The following is a 14,316-nucleotide window of genomic DNA, read 5'->3' as shown; positions in this document are numbered from 1 at the left end:
ATAAGTACTGTATTTGTTTATTATAACAATAAATCCACAAGATGGCATTAACATTATTAACATTCTTTCTGTTAAAGGGATCCACTAATAGAAAGACTTGTACTAACATTTATCTTTTAAGAACTACAAGTTATAGCGACCCGATCTTAATGTTTTTGTTTTAATAACATTTATAAAATTTTCAATCAAAAAATAAACTAGTAGCTCGCCATTGTTGTCACACGGGCTACCTGCCGTTCTTCCACAGTGTCTTTAACTACGTGAGGTAGTGACTGAAATACACCACAAGGTGTCAATGGCCATGTTTTAAATTACTTCGAAATCAAGCCAATGAGTGTGTTTTGTCCCTCGACTGACGCCGTAGTTCCCTGTTTACTGGTCCATGCACGTCATTTGAGTGCTGGCTTCACAACGTACGAGACCTCTGATAGTTTGTATTTTGTGACTCAATATTTCCATCCGGTGTATTTGTTGAGCTAAACGAAATGTTTTAATCGAGTTTGATCAAAGTCTGAGTAAGTTTTATGTGTATTTTGCATAGCTATTTTGATTGGGAATGCCAGTTCTCTTTGCATTGAGTGCTTTTGTTTTTGTGAACATTTTTTTTTTTGGAGAGAGAGAGATAGGAATATTATTTTTGTTGTGCGTTCACTAAATGATACTTATGTTTGTTGTGTGCCAATAAACGGCGTGGTCCAGTGAACGCCTGTGTCCACTCGCCTTTCTCAGCCTCTTGGCTCTCAATGTGCAAAAAACGGCATCATTGTAATTTAGGCAATGCACGATCGGGTCATTCCGCGCATGCGTTAAATGCTTCAAATATTTTAACGTGATTAATTTAAAAAATTAATTACCGCCACCGCCAGTTAACACAATAAATTTGACAGCACTAGTAAATATTTTAATTATTTTTATTTAAAAAAATACAAAATAAAAAAATTACTTTTTTAAAGAACAAAGATCAAACTGCATTTATTCTATTTCATTTTAAACATTTAATTTAGTGTTAAATGTTATGTTGTGTATTGTTGAAATATCAGTACCAAATACAATTAAATATTTTAGTAATTCCAAGCATTCAGGATTCATGCAGTATTTAAACTTAGATGAATAAAAATTCTAATAATTGGCTTAAATGGGGATTTCAGTATGTAAAATATATATATATATTTCAGAAATATCTCTTTCAGTTATCAGCTTTTAGCCTCAATGTTCAATGAAAATACTGTATAATTGAGACCTGACGTCCACATTCACAAAATGTGATTTCCACATACAGCATGTATGTGGATGCCAGGTTTTATTAGGTCAACTTTTTTAAATGACCAAAAATAGTCACTTGCCCTATGAAGGTTGATTATCATCTCAGATGCAGTACTGTAAAATTAAATTTCATGAGGTAATTAATTTTAAATGATACAAAAAGCGAGCACATATGAAAAACATGTTCATGTTCAAATTTCATAATGTAGGTGGATGAGCACATACTTATTACTGATTAATAATGAATCATCCAGTGAGGAAAATTTGCAGCAGTGTAAGGGATACTGTGTGGATGGGTAGGTGACTCTCACAGTCAAACGTTCTGGGTTTGAATCCAGTATTCTTGTAGAGCAATGTTAGATTAATTCAGTGCTTCTCAATTATTTTCTGTTACGCCCCAAGGGAAGAAGTAAACTTTTCTCCAGCAAACAACTCTGTAAATAGTATAATTTGTCTATAAAGTTGTTATACAGTAAGTACACCTCTGCATCACATTGTGTCCTTATAAATTTGAAAGAAAAAAATATATCGATCAACTTACAATAAAGTGTAACTTTAATAACATTGTTTTGTTTGTAACAGAAAATACTTAAAGCGCATCTGTATGAGCCATATTCCTGATGTCTTATTATATGTAATTTTACTCCACGCCACTAGAGGCTGTCAATTGCGTCTTTCCACTGTCCTAGAGTCAGCCCCCGTACGGCGTACACTTAAAATGAGAGCTTATCATTACACAGGTGTTGGTAGTTACGAGGGCAAAACAATTTTTGATTTTGATTTTGCATTGTGTAGGACTGGAATGTAGTCATTTTATTTGTTCCGGTATGGATACGTTTTTGAGTCTTTTGGTTTGGTACTTTTATTTGGGTAAAGCTCATTTGAGATAAATAATAAGACGCCAGCAAAAAAAGCTATTGGATAAGAGAAATGTACTTGCTGTCTATGCTTCACGTCTGCACTGGGCGCACGTTATAACAAAACTCCTATCATCCAGTACTTTACTGGGTACAGGGCTTAGTACAGCATCACTTTGCCTGAATAAAAAAAAAATAATAATAATAATCACATCCAAACTGTAAAAATACACTCAAGGTTTTTGACCATTTAATACTGAAAAAATAAAATGTAATAAAATCAATAAATAATATAAGGCGGAAAACACTCAGGTGACTTGAAGTTCCGCTCTGAGACCCGCAATTTGGCCAAATTTCAAAATGGTCCTATATGCATGTGTGATACATCATTGGAAAGCTTCAAATCTCAATTTTCTGGGAGAAGAAAAATTTTGAATAGGAGGGCATTTAAAAAAATAGATAAAAAAATTAAACAGCAAAACCCTAAATACGTAGAGGTGAGAGCACGCGAGAGCATAATTAAGGACGCCATGATTTTACGAGATATTATCGCGTACGTACATTGTTTCGATCCAAAAACTCCATGTAGCATGTATCATCGAGTGTCAAGACACAGATATATATTATATATATATATATATATATATATATATATATATATTTAAAATATGCGAGTGAATTATTATTTTTTTTTTTTTAATAAATATTAGACATCAATTAATGATTCTAAGATAAAAATGACATTTTGAATAATAAATATAATTACTTAGATTCTTTTTATGGCTAGGTTGAAACAAAAGCGGTTGCGCGACGTCTGTAAATGGGGGTTTCCAGGGTAAAATGGACAAATTTAAATTAGTTCGGGGCTTAATGTGCCATGAATCTGATATGGCAGTTCTATCAAACACAACAGCTCTTTTGGCTTAAAATACAGCAGTTTATTTTAAAGATGGGTGCAAGAGCAGAAACTGCTTTTTCAGTCTTGTCTGTGTTTTCCGCCATAAATTCAAATTGATGAGCAACATTAACTCATGAGGACAATATGCCAAACAATTTGACCAAAAAAAACAAAAATTTATAGAACAAAAGCAACAATGTGATTGGACAGAGGGACCATTTTTATTTTTGCTGCAGGCAGTATCAGATTTTTTACTTTGGTGTGGGTTTATTTTGCACTGAGAGACTTGGTATGCCACCTTATATGATGCAAAAAGTGCTCGCTAGTTTACTTATGTAACACTGACAAAGCGGGAGGATTGTTGGCAATATTTTGCTGAAAAAACAATGCTTATCAATGTGATTGGGGACTAATCTCTTTAAGTTACGTCTTAAGTGATTTGGCTTCCTGCTGTCCGCTACGAACATTTCTAAACAGTTTAAACAGGCTGGTTTTTCCTCGTCACCCACTGTATTAAAAGTCATAGCCAAACGCCACATAAGCTTCATCATATTTCCTCATCTTAGCTTTTAATATCTCCAGTACTCTAGTGATGTGTGTTCTTGTCTGGTTAAAAAATACCGCTCACACTCTGAAAATGAGAGCCCCACTGCCACCCACTGAGTGGATGTGCAATTACACTTTATTCTAGTACGGCAAAAAACTATGTTCACACATGTTCACAGGTCACATGTGCCACCCCCATGAGGGGGGATGCGCCTCACGATTTGAGAAGTACTGGGTTAATTGAACACTCAAATTCCCATTTTTTTTCTAAACAAATAAAGCTCCTATTAAACCATCCTATCTGAGCCCTTTCTAAACTAAAAATAATAGTTTAACACACACAGCTCCGTGAAATAAAAATGAAAGTAACATTTTCTCTGTACAGATACTACCGCGATCTCACGAGTGTCGTAGTAAGGAAGATGAGTGTGATCTCGCAGAATACTGTGATGGAAAGACTGCCGCCTGTCCCGAGGATGTATTCAATGTAAACGGCATACCATGCGACAAAGGTGCTGGTTATTGTTATAACGGCCAGTGCCCTAAAAGATCGGACCAGTGCATCAAAATGTATGGCGCAAGTAAGTTTTAATGTTTTTGAGTTCAGTGTATGTGCCGACTGAACTGAATTTCCAGTTAGACTTCCATAAGCACTTAAAAGAACTACTATACTTTGAATACTTAAAAGTGACAACCTTCTATGTTCTTAGGTGCAATACAGGCCCGTAATTTCTGCTACGACCAGAATACCAGAGGAACATACTATGCCTTCTGCAAACGTCCCTCAAATGACGTCTTCATCCCGTGCCAAAAAGAGTAAGGTGTCTTTCTTCTTTGCCAGAATCAAATTTACCAAAGCCATTGAAGTTGTGATGCTGGGTGAAACAAAAAAACAAAAGAATACATTTACAAATATTTTTCAACCAACCTACAGTCATGGGTGCTTTCATGCAGAGATTTATTGAGGTTCACTGAATATTTTGATATAGATGATGAATATTTACATTGAGAAATGTTACTCAACTGTTGGATTATCATTATTATTATTATTTTAATTTATTTACGCTGTTGTTCACAAAGTGGTGAGCCTTGACTAGCCCTTGCTTTTGAACATCGGAACCTTCCAATGGATGAGTAGTGGCTTACCTTTTTCTGTTCCTATTGACCTGTGGAATGTTTCAAACTGTGTTTTTTTAAGCATTCTTCAACTGTCCAAGTCCTGTAATTTTCCATCATAATTTTTGTCAAACATGCTGGAGGCATAAAAGAAAAACAAAAAAATAACATATAAATACAGTGATCCGTCGCTACTTCGCACTTCAAACTTTGCGCCTTTAGTCCATCGCGGATATTTTTTCCCAGTAAAAAAATAAAAAATAAATACAGATGAGCTGTAATGAGCTGATCACGTAGTCTTACTCCCGAGCCAATCGCGTATTCTCACTCTCCCTCCCTCCCGCCATCCTTCCCTGCTCTTTGTTCGTCAGACAGTGCACGTGCACTGGAGTTGCATATTAAAGTTAACGATGACTGACAGATGTTTGGGTTTGATGTTGCCAGAGACACAAACTTCAAAGCGCTGTATGTGTCAATCATCCTTTAACTTGTTAAACAGTTGCTGTGGCAACTCATTGTTGTGCAAGTGAGCAGCTTGAGCGGATTTGAGTGGACTTACTCGATGAAACATTTAAAAAATCCAAGCATTTTCTTACTACTTTATTCTTGTTTAAAAATAATTTGGTGGGACAGTAACATGTTTAAAGCTTAGCATTATTATTACTTTAAAAATATTTATTAAAATACATATATGTAACGGGTACACACCGGTTACAATGGTGCCGTGACCCGGATCGGCAGCGAAGGTTTCGGGGGGTAAACGTAACGGTACACGCAGGTCCGTAGCAGAGTGTGGAAACCTCCCTGCCAATTCCTTCAAGTGGGTGCGCTGGCGGCTGTGCCATCGGATCGAGCTCATGGCACAGCGGTTAGCGTACCTGCCTGCCAAGTGGAAGCGTCGTGTGATCGCGCGGGTTCGCGTCCCAACTAGAGCCTAGTTCGGGCCTAAAAAATCCAGCCCGACCCGACACGGCCCGCTGGTATTGAGGCCCGACCCGGCCCAGCTCGATCACTTAACTAGATTTGCAGGTCCGAACCCGAAAAACCCGATTTTTTTTTTTTTTTTTTTTTTTTTTTTGAGTGACGCGGAAAAAACGCAAGTTTTCTTAATGTTTAAATAATCTACATATTTTTTTGAGAATTATCAAAGCATTCACACAACGAAATAACGCTGGGAAAGTTTGTTAAACATATTTCTGAGTGTGTGGAATATTGTTCTCACATGGACGCGCCTCTCTGACAAGGAAATGAAAATGAGGGGGGCGCCTCGGCCGTGGGCAAACGGTAGAGCGGGAGGACAAGAATAAAAAGCGGCCGGCGCCACGGCGTTCGTGCACACGCACAAGCAGAAGCGCAATACAGAGAGCCTGCTCTCCAATTTTTATTTTTTTTAAATTTTATTTTATTTTTTTTAAATAATTTACTAGTCCGGCATGGCGGCCCGACCCGAACTGACCCGAACGTGAATGCTTAAAATGTGGGCCCGACCCGACCCGAATGTCGGGTCGGGTCGGGTTCGGGTTCAGGCACAAAATCTAACCTCTAGTCCCAACCTGGTCAAGAGGGGGGAGCGAAACGTGGGGTGGCGCTGACACACCGGTTACATATATACATTAAAAAAATGTTTTTTTTATTTCTACTTTGGGGGAAAAAATGAAATGACATGTCTTCTTTGTATCTCTTTCCAATGCTAAATCTGAATAAATACATTGAACAAATTGGGGGGGGCGCTGCTTTAAGGTTTTTCATTTATTGCGGCGGGTTCTGGTCCCCATTAACTGCGAATAACGAGGGATCACTGTATTTTAAAAATTACACAGCTTGTATATATCAAGAATGTCTTTTTCAAGACACAGGTGTTTTTACCTGGTGAAATAGATATTGATAATTGGTGATACTTATAAGCACTATGAACCTCTAAAGTATTAAATAGCTTGTCTTTGTAGTGAATTCAATACAGGTCGGCTAGGATTTGATAATTATTGTATTCTGTTTTTAATTTACGTTTTACACGATGTGCCACTGGAATTGGGGTTCGTGTCAACGCTTACATTTTTTATTAAACACTTGCATTCATTGCAGAGATGTTTTTTGTGGAAAGCTCTTCTGTCACAATGGAAAAGACAGCCCAAACTATGGTCGCATGGTGAGGTTCAGTGATTGCAAAACAGCTTTCTTTGCGGAATATACTAATGACTACGGCCAGGTGGACACCGGAACCAAATGTGGGGAAGGAAAGGTAATGGGCAGCTGTCAGTTTGCGGTTGTCTATTTTCAGCGGTGCGTAGTGTGCAAGTCCTACCTCTAATGTGATTGTCTTGTTGTCAGGTGTGCAGTGAGAATCAGTGTGTGAGTCTTCCAACTGCTTACGGAAGCGTCAATTGTTCAGCAAAATGCCCTGGCCATTCAGTAAGTACTCACATCAGCTATTAAGTTTACAAAAAAAAAAAAAAAAAAAGCATAAGTTAAAATGTTTTTTATAATCTAATGTCACTATGTGCATGTGAGTATGTTCCCAAGACCTTAAAATAGACATACCTTTTTTAGCTGTGTTGACATGTCAGCACTTTTTGTAAAATGGCTCATTTCTGATGCTACTTTTTGGGTGAATAATTGACATACATCAATTATGTAATCCAGTTCACAAGTTAAAAGACTAATATACCAGGCTATCCAATCACACAATAGCTTTGCGTTACCACAGCAACGTAACAGCGTATCACCGGCATATACCCACTCAGTGCTTTCATAAAAGACAGTAAATATTTGATTTTATGTTTTACTTCCGTTTTTGTCGAATGGTAGGTATATCTCCAGCAACAAGTATAACTGTTGGCAAAGCGTCCCGTCTCCGCTGTAATCGTAAATAAAATGAATCCATCTCTCACAGAGGCTCTTACGCAGGAGTAGACATGTGCCGATTACCGGTTTCAAGGTATACAGTGGTATGAAAACATCAAGGTTTCAAAATCGCAAAAATTTTCCGTCATACCGTTCCTACTGTATTACCTATTTTTATGTACCAAAAATACACGGATAAATCCCTTGCTTGGAGCTGTAAGGCTCAACCCTCCCCCACCAGTTGTTGCTCAGTGTCAGTGAGTCAGCTGACTGACTGGTGAAAAGTATTATTGTACCTCAAGTAAAACTTTCCATCAAAATGGATTCAGATCAAAGACGCTAACCTTTTGCTTGATTGGTTTGAATAATAATATTATACTTCATTTAGAGGTGCCTTTCATGACAGTCAAGGTCACCTTACAGAGATCAATAAAACAATCAGTACAAACAGTTTTAAAAAAAAAAAAAAAACATTAAATGATTTCCAGTACAAAGACACTGTTCTGGAGAGATTCAGTCTTATACAGTCCCTGACAAAAGTCTTGTCGCTTATCCATTTTGTAGAAACAGTTGCTAATAACCTGACTTTTAATTATTCAATTGGTTTCAGAAATGGCTCATATGAAAGCTGTTTTGTGGCAAAAGGTGGATTTTTCAGATGAATCTTCCATTGAATTACACCACAGTCGCCGCAAATATTGCAGCAGACCTACTGGAGCCCGCATGGATCCGAGATTCACTCTGAAAACAGTGAAGTTTGGTGGTAGCAAAATCATGGTCTGGGGTTACATCCAGTATGGGGGGTGTGCGAGAGATCTGCAGGGTGGAAGGCAACATAAATAGTCTAAAATATCAACAAATCTTAGCTGCCTCTTACATTTCTACCCATAAAAAGGGACAAATTCTGCAGCAGGATGGTGCACCATCGCATACTTTAATCTCTAGCTCAAAGTTCCTCAAGGCAAAGATCAAGATCCTCCAGGACTGGCCAGCCCAGTCACTAGACATGAACAAGATGAAAGAGGAAGCATGGAAGACGAAACCCAAGAATGTTGATGAACTCTGGGAGGCATGCAAGACTGCTTTCTTTGATGTTCCTGGTGACTTCATCAATAAATTGTATGAATCCTTGCCGAACCGCATGGATGCTATCCTTCAAGCCCATGGAAGTCATACAAAATATTACATTTGGATCTCACAGCATCACTACTTAATTCACTTATGTTATGTAACATATTTTTGTATTTGAAGTACATTTTTTTTGTTCAATTTTCACACTACTTTCTGTAGGCGACAAAACTTTTGTCTTGCCAAAATTTGACCTTTATGTCTTCATTAATGATAAATCTTTTTTCAGTGAAACAAATATATTTTTGTAGATTCAACATCATTTGGGAGGGTCTTAGCTTCAATATGAGCCATTTCTGAAACCAATTGAATAATTAAAAGTCAGGTTATTAGCAATTGTTTCTACAAAATGGATAAGCGACAAGACTAATAAGTCAGGAAAACCAAAACAACATTTCTGATTGCATTTGGTTTTATTCACTCCTCTATTTCTTGAACATTTTACACAAACCAGGTGCAATCACTATCTCAATCAAAAAATGAGATTAAATGCGAGTGTTTATCACTGTTCCCATTTAACGTTTAAAGTCCTGGCCCCGCTACTCTATAATTTCAGTCCTGAATCATTGGTGCATTAGAGGCAGATATGGACTTTCACTGTAGCTACTCTTCCATTGTAGACAATATTGACTTTTGGTTCTTTTTTTACATTGTGCTTTCAATTTGTCAGGTTTGTAATCACAGAAGTGAATGTCAGTGTGAGCCTGGCTGGTTGCCTCCTTCATGCAGTTCCACGGACAACGAGTTCAGCAGTCTTTCAAGTGGTACTAGCAGTAATTTATTAGTAAAACTTGGCCTATTAAAACATCTGAGCAAATCAATGTATGTTTTTATTTTTGTCTCCGCAGAAGCAACTGCGGCCATTGCCGTGACAATTTCACTCGTGATTCTGGGGATTATTGCTGCCATTATAGGTGTCGTCTGGAAAAAACGACAGAGCTCCATGTTACCAACGTGAGAACTGATCGATTGGGGCCGATTTTATTTGTAAATTTTACGGGATATGTGGGATATATCGGTCGAACACAAAAAAATCTAACCAATCTTGGTCACCAATCGCAGCTGGAGTCAATTAGCCACATTAGCCCGCTAGCATTTGGTCAGAGATATTCATGATTATTAACATGAGCATATACAGTGGGGCAAATAAGTATTTAGTCAACCACTAATTGTGCAAGTTCTCCCACTTGAAAATATTAGAGAGGCCTGTAATTGTCAACATGGGTAAACCTCAACCATGAGAGACGGAATGTGGAAAAAAACCCAGAAAACCCACTTGTTTGATTTTTAGAGAATTTATTTGTAAATGATGGTGTAAAATAAGGATTTGGTCAATACCAAAAGTTCATCTCAATACTTTGTTATGTAAAGTTTGTTGGCAATAATGGAGGCCAAACGTTTTCTGTAACTCTTCACAAGCTTTTCACACACTGTTGCTGGTATTTTGGCCCATTCCTCCATGCAGATCTCCTCTAGAGCAGCGATGTTTTGGGGCTGTCGTTGGGCAACACGGACTTTCAACTCCCTCCACAGATTTTCTATAGGGTTGAGATCTGGAGACTGGCTAGGCCACTCCAGGACCTTGAAATGCTTCTTTGTTGCCCTGGCTGTGTGTTTGGGATCATTGTCATGCTAAAAGACCCAGCCACGTCTCATCTTCAATGCCCTTGCTGATGGAAGGAGATTTTCAATCAAAATCTCTCGATACATGGCCCCATTTATTCTTTCCTTTTCACATATCAGTCGTCCTGGTCCCTTTGCAGAAAAACAGCTCCAAAGCATGATGTTTCCACCCCCATGCTTCACAGTGGGTATGGCATTCTTTGGATGCAATTCAGTATTCTTTCTCCTCCAAACACGAGAACCTGCGTTTCAACGAAAAAGTTCTATTTTGGTTTCATCTGACCATAACACATTCTCCCAGTCCTCTTCTGGATCATCCAAATGCTCTCTAACGAACCGCAGACGGGCCTGGACATGTGCTTTCTTCAGAATGGGGACGCGTCTGGCAGTGCAGGATTTGAGTCCCTGGCGGCGCATTGTGTTACTGATAGTAGCCTTTGTTACTGTGGTCCCAGTTCTCTGTAGGTCAATCACTAGGTCCCCCCGTGTGGTTCTGGGATTTTTGCTCACCGTTCTTATCATTTTGACGCCACGGGGTGAGATCTTGCATGGAGCCCCGGATTATCAGTGGTCTTGTATGTCTTCCATTTTTTAAATAATTGTTCCCACAGTTGATTTCTTTACACCAAGCGTTTTACCTATTTCAGATTCAGTCTTCCCAGCCTGGTGCAGGTCTACAATTTTTTTTCTGGTGTCCTTCGACAGCTCTTTGGTCTTGGCCATAGTGGAGTTGGGAGTGTGACTGACTGAGGTTGTGGACAGGTGTCTTTTATACCCATAATGAATTAAAACAGATGCCATTAATACAGGTAACGAGTGGAGCCTTGTTAGACCTCGTTAGAAGAAGTTAGACCTCTTTCACAACCAGAAACCTTGCTTGTTTATAGGTGACCAAATACTTATTTTCCAATCTAAATTAGAAATGAATTCTTTAAAAATCAAACAATGTGATTTTGTTTTTTTTCCCCCCACATTCTGTCTCTCATGGTTGAGGTTTACCCTTGTTGACAATTTCAGGCCTCTCTAATCTTTTCAAGTAGGAAAACTTGCACAATTGGTGGTTGACTAAATACTTATTTGCCCCACTGTAAGTGCACTTGTTGGGTATTTCCTTTCCGAGTTATCGCAGTTAGATAATAGATGTTTAGTGAATGCAAACATCTGGCTCACATTTAAACAGTTCCAACATTAAAAGGCCGTAAGTAACCCTTAAATGCCTGCAACATGGAGCAATTGTCAGAGTATCCCCAAATTAAAAAAAAAAAGGCCTTAATGAAACCAAATCAAATTTTAAAAAAAGAAAAATCAAAATTAATATGTATAATAAGCGCGCTAATATCTATAAACCTGGCTATATGATTTTTTTCTTCTCATGGAACCTGCAAATGCATGTGTTGACTTGCATCCATCCTTTTTTTTTTGAGAATGAGATTTCAAAATTCTGAATTGGTCTCAAAACCATGAAATTCTAGGCAATTCTATGGCAAAAAAGGGTTAAGATGTGAAAATTAAAGACCTTGATAGAAAAAATGATTATCTTCTTAGAGCAAAATACTGCAGCGTTTTCATTTTTGCTAAATAAACTTAATTAGTTTTGAAAGAAAGATTTTTAAATTCCATTTTTTGAGACCTATTGTAGCAGTTAAAACAGTCTAAGTTAAAGAATATTAAGAATGTTAAGAATATTAAAGAACATTAAAGGTGCATGCGGTGCAAGAGAAAAGGTCTTGATCAGCAGGTGAGGGTTTTTAAGAATCGGTGATCTCTTTACCGCTCGTAAGAAGCCATTTTATTGAAACACGATTCAGAAAAATAAAAGTCTTATGTTTCTAAAACAGTACACACAAAGGAAGAAAGCAGCCGGAAGTGGACAGCTCTGCTTTCCGTCCTAACAAAACACTAGTTCCTGGCCCACCAATGCCGCAGGTAAAATTAAAATATACTTTTTAATAAGTTACGCAGGTAAAATTAAAATATACTTTTTAATAAGTTACCATATATTGTGTAAACTTCATGTTCTCTAACATGATCTATGATCATTGGAGGTTGGGAAGCCAAAACCCAAAGGAGCTCCACCTCCACCACCAACAGCAGCAGCAAACCACAACTACGTCGGAGTCCGTCAGGTAACCCTCTTTTCATTCTCCTATTCATTCAATAAATATTTTATAATTTACATACCAAGATATGTTAAGATTTTTTTTTGTTTGCCTGTAGGCACTACGGCCAGTACCTCCACCAAAGGTTTAACAAGTCCAGCAAGTGTAAAACTGGAGGAAAAGCCCACCTTTTCCTGAGGACAGTTATTTGTTATGCAGGTTCTCACTGCATTGCGGCCAGAGGAACATGGAGCTAAATGGACTATTGAATCAAGCCCCGAGGACTCAAAACTAGGAAAGACTTGTTTTAAAAAGACATAGAACTCCTAAATATTAGCTGATCCCCATCATTGCCAGTGATTATACCGATGTTTAGTCACTGCAATTATTATTATTATTATTATTAAGTATTTAGGTTTTGTAGGTTTTTATTCATCTAAATTAAATTTCTATGGTCTTAATTTCAACAACTAACCTCTGTATAACACAATTTAGCCTGTGACTGATTTCAATTATACTGTAAAGTTCATCTCAGGATCAAGTGTCTCTTCAAATGTCTACTGTAATTATCTTGCACCAGCTTTTGGTGAAAAAGCATTGTTAACAAGATCATGCATGGTGGAATTATCATTCGACTCAGTCCAAGCTGCTTAAGTGCAAAAACAAGAAACTTTAAGATTTGTGGGGCCATGATGTTTTTATAGTTTAAAAATAAATAAATAAAAATAGTGTACTTTTTGCTTGGCAGCAAACAGGACTGCTGTCATAGACTCCGAGAGATCGGGAATAAGTGTTGTTGACATTATTTTGAACCAGTAGTTTCAGATTTGTATTTTTTTAATGAATTTACTGTAATTTACCTACAGTTTAAATATTGGAAATGGTGCTCTATGAGTGCATTTTACTGATTTCTTTTTGTAATATATACAATGCATTAAAAGAACACTGAAATATAAATGTTTCTAGTTTATTCTCAGTCAGGCTGGGAACCTTTGAGAAGGTGGTAGAGAGATAATGTCATTTCCAAATGCTCACCAATGCAAGTGTGATTGAAAAAGAATATATGCAAATATACATTATATCCAAATTATCTACAGTTAGATACAAGCACCAGTATATTATATTTTTATAGAATGGCGAAAAAGCATCTTAATGGTCAGCTGCTTTTAGAAGAGTCCCATTGGCTACTAACTGTGCAAATGCCTGTTGCCGGGTCTCAGATAAATTTGATGTTCTCATGTGTATTTGTGGGGAAGGTTTTGCAAAAATAAAGCTCCCCACAAACACAGTTGTACAGTACCGGTATTTTCTATTCCCGTTTTTCGGTGAGCCGCCAAGCCTATGCACTTTGACCGATTCACACTGTTCCAACTTAGATCCGCCAGACACATGCTCACATTGGTTTGTCTTTTTGACAGAAAAAGCCCCATTCATTTTTGATAGCATAAGCTTGTTACTTGTCCTACAGTGTTTCCTATTCACATAATTCACACATCAAAACATTGACAAAATCAAGCTCACTAAAGTTATCAACCAGTTTTTGACAAAAACAAAATTCTGCCAAAATTTGACAAACCTCCCCATAGCCTATTCATTTCCAATGGCAAACACCCACAAAGACAATTCCATTCACTTCTAATGGTTTTCAAGTCCGACCTAAAAAAAAAGAAATAAAATCCAATTGTCCCAAAATTAACAGAAGGTGACCAAAAGTGTCTAAGAAGTAGGCCTGAACGATATTGGAAAAATTATCATCGCAATTTTGGGGGAGGTTGCGTTGCATCGCGATATTACAATATTAAAACAGGAAGAATTTTCCCTCGATAACTTGAATATCTCTGTTTGGGATAGGCCTGAACGATATTAGAAAAAATTAAAATTGCGATACATATTGCCAAGCGCTACACTTCTTGCATTGGTCTCACCTAACTTCTTTCTTCAGGTG

General features: G+C 37.5%; 1 protein-coding gene across 2 annotated transcripts in view; it reads left to right on the top strand.

The window, feature by feature from the left end:
• adam28 (ADAM metallopeptidase domain 28) overlaps positions 1–13,489 on the top strand; it is a 43,143-nt gene extending 29,654 nt beyond the window's left edge. Inside the window, exons 16-24 of one of the 2 annotated variants that reach the window (XM_057831132.1) lie at positions 3,950–4,145; positions 4,275–4,380; positions 6,763–6,919; positions 7,009–7,089; positions 9,320–9,413; positions 9,498–9,603; positions 12,111–12,198; positions 12,318–12,398; positions 12,490–13,489. In XM_057831132.1, the coding sequence (XP_057687115.1) occupies positions 3,950–4,145; positions 4,275–4,380; positions 6,763–6,919; positions 7,009–7,089; positions 9,320–9,413; positions 9,498–9,603; positions 12,111–12,198; positions 12,318–12,398; positions 12,490–12,522 (942 nt within the window). In that variant the 3' untranslated portion in view covers positions 12,523–13,489. The remainder of the gene's footprint in view (positions 1–3,949; positions 4,146–4,274; positions 4,381–6,762; positions 6,920–7,008; positions 7,090–9,319; positions 9,414–9,497; positions 9,604–12,110; positions 12,199–12,317; positions 12,399–12,489) is intronic. The other variant, XM_057831131.1, reaches the window with a different exon arrangement.
• Positions 13,490–14,316: the final 827 nt, after the last annotated feature.

Source organism: Corythoichthys intestinalis, chromosome 3 (genome assembly GCF_030265065.1).
Source record: "Corythoichthys intestinalis isolate RoL2023-P3 chromosome 3, ASM3026506v1, whole genome shotgun sequence".
Lineage (NCBI taxonomy): Eukaryota > Metazoa > Chordata > Actinopteri > Syngnathiformes > Syngnathidae > Corythoichthys > Corythoichthys intestinalis.
Note: the sequence above shows the minus strand (reverse complement) of the source record. Positions and strands in the feature narration are given on the sequence as shown.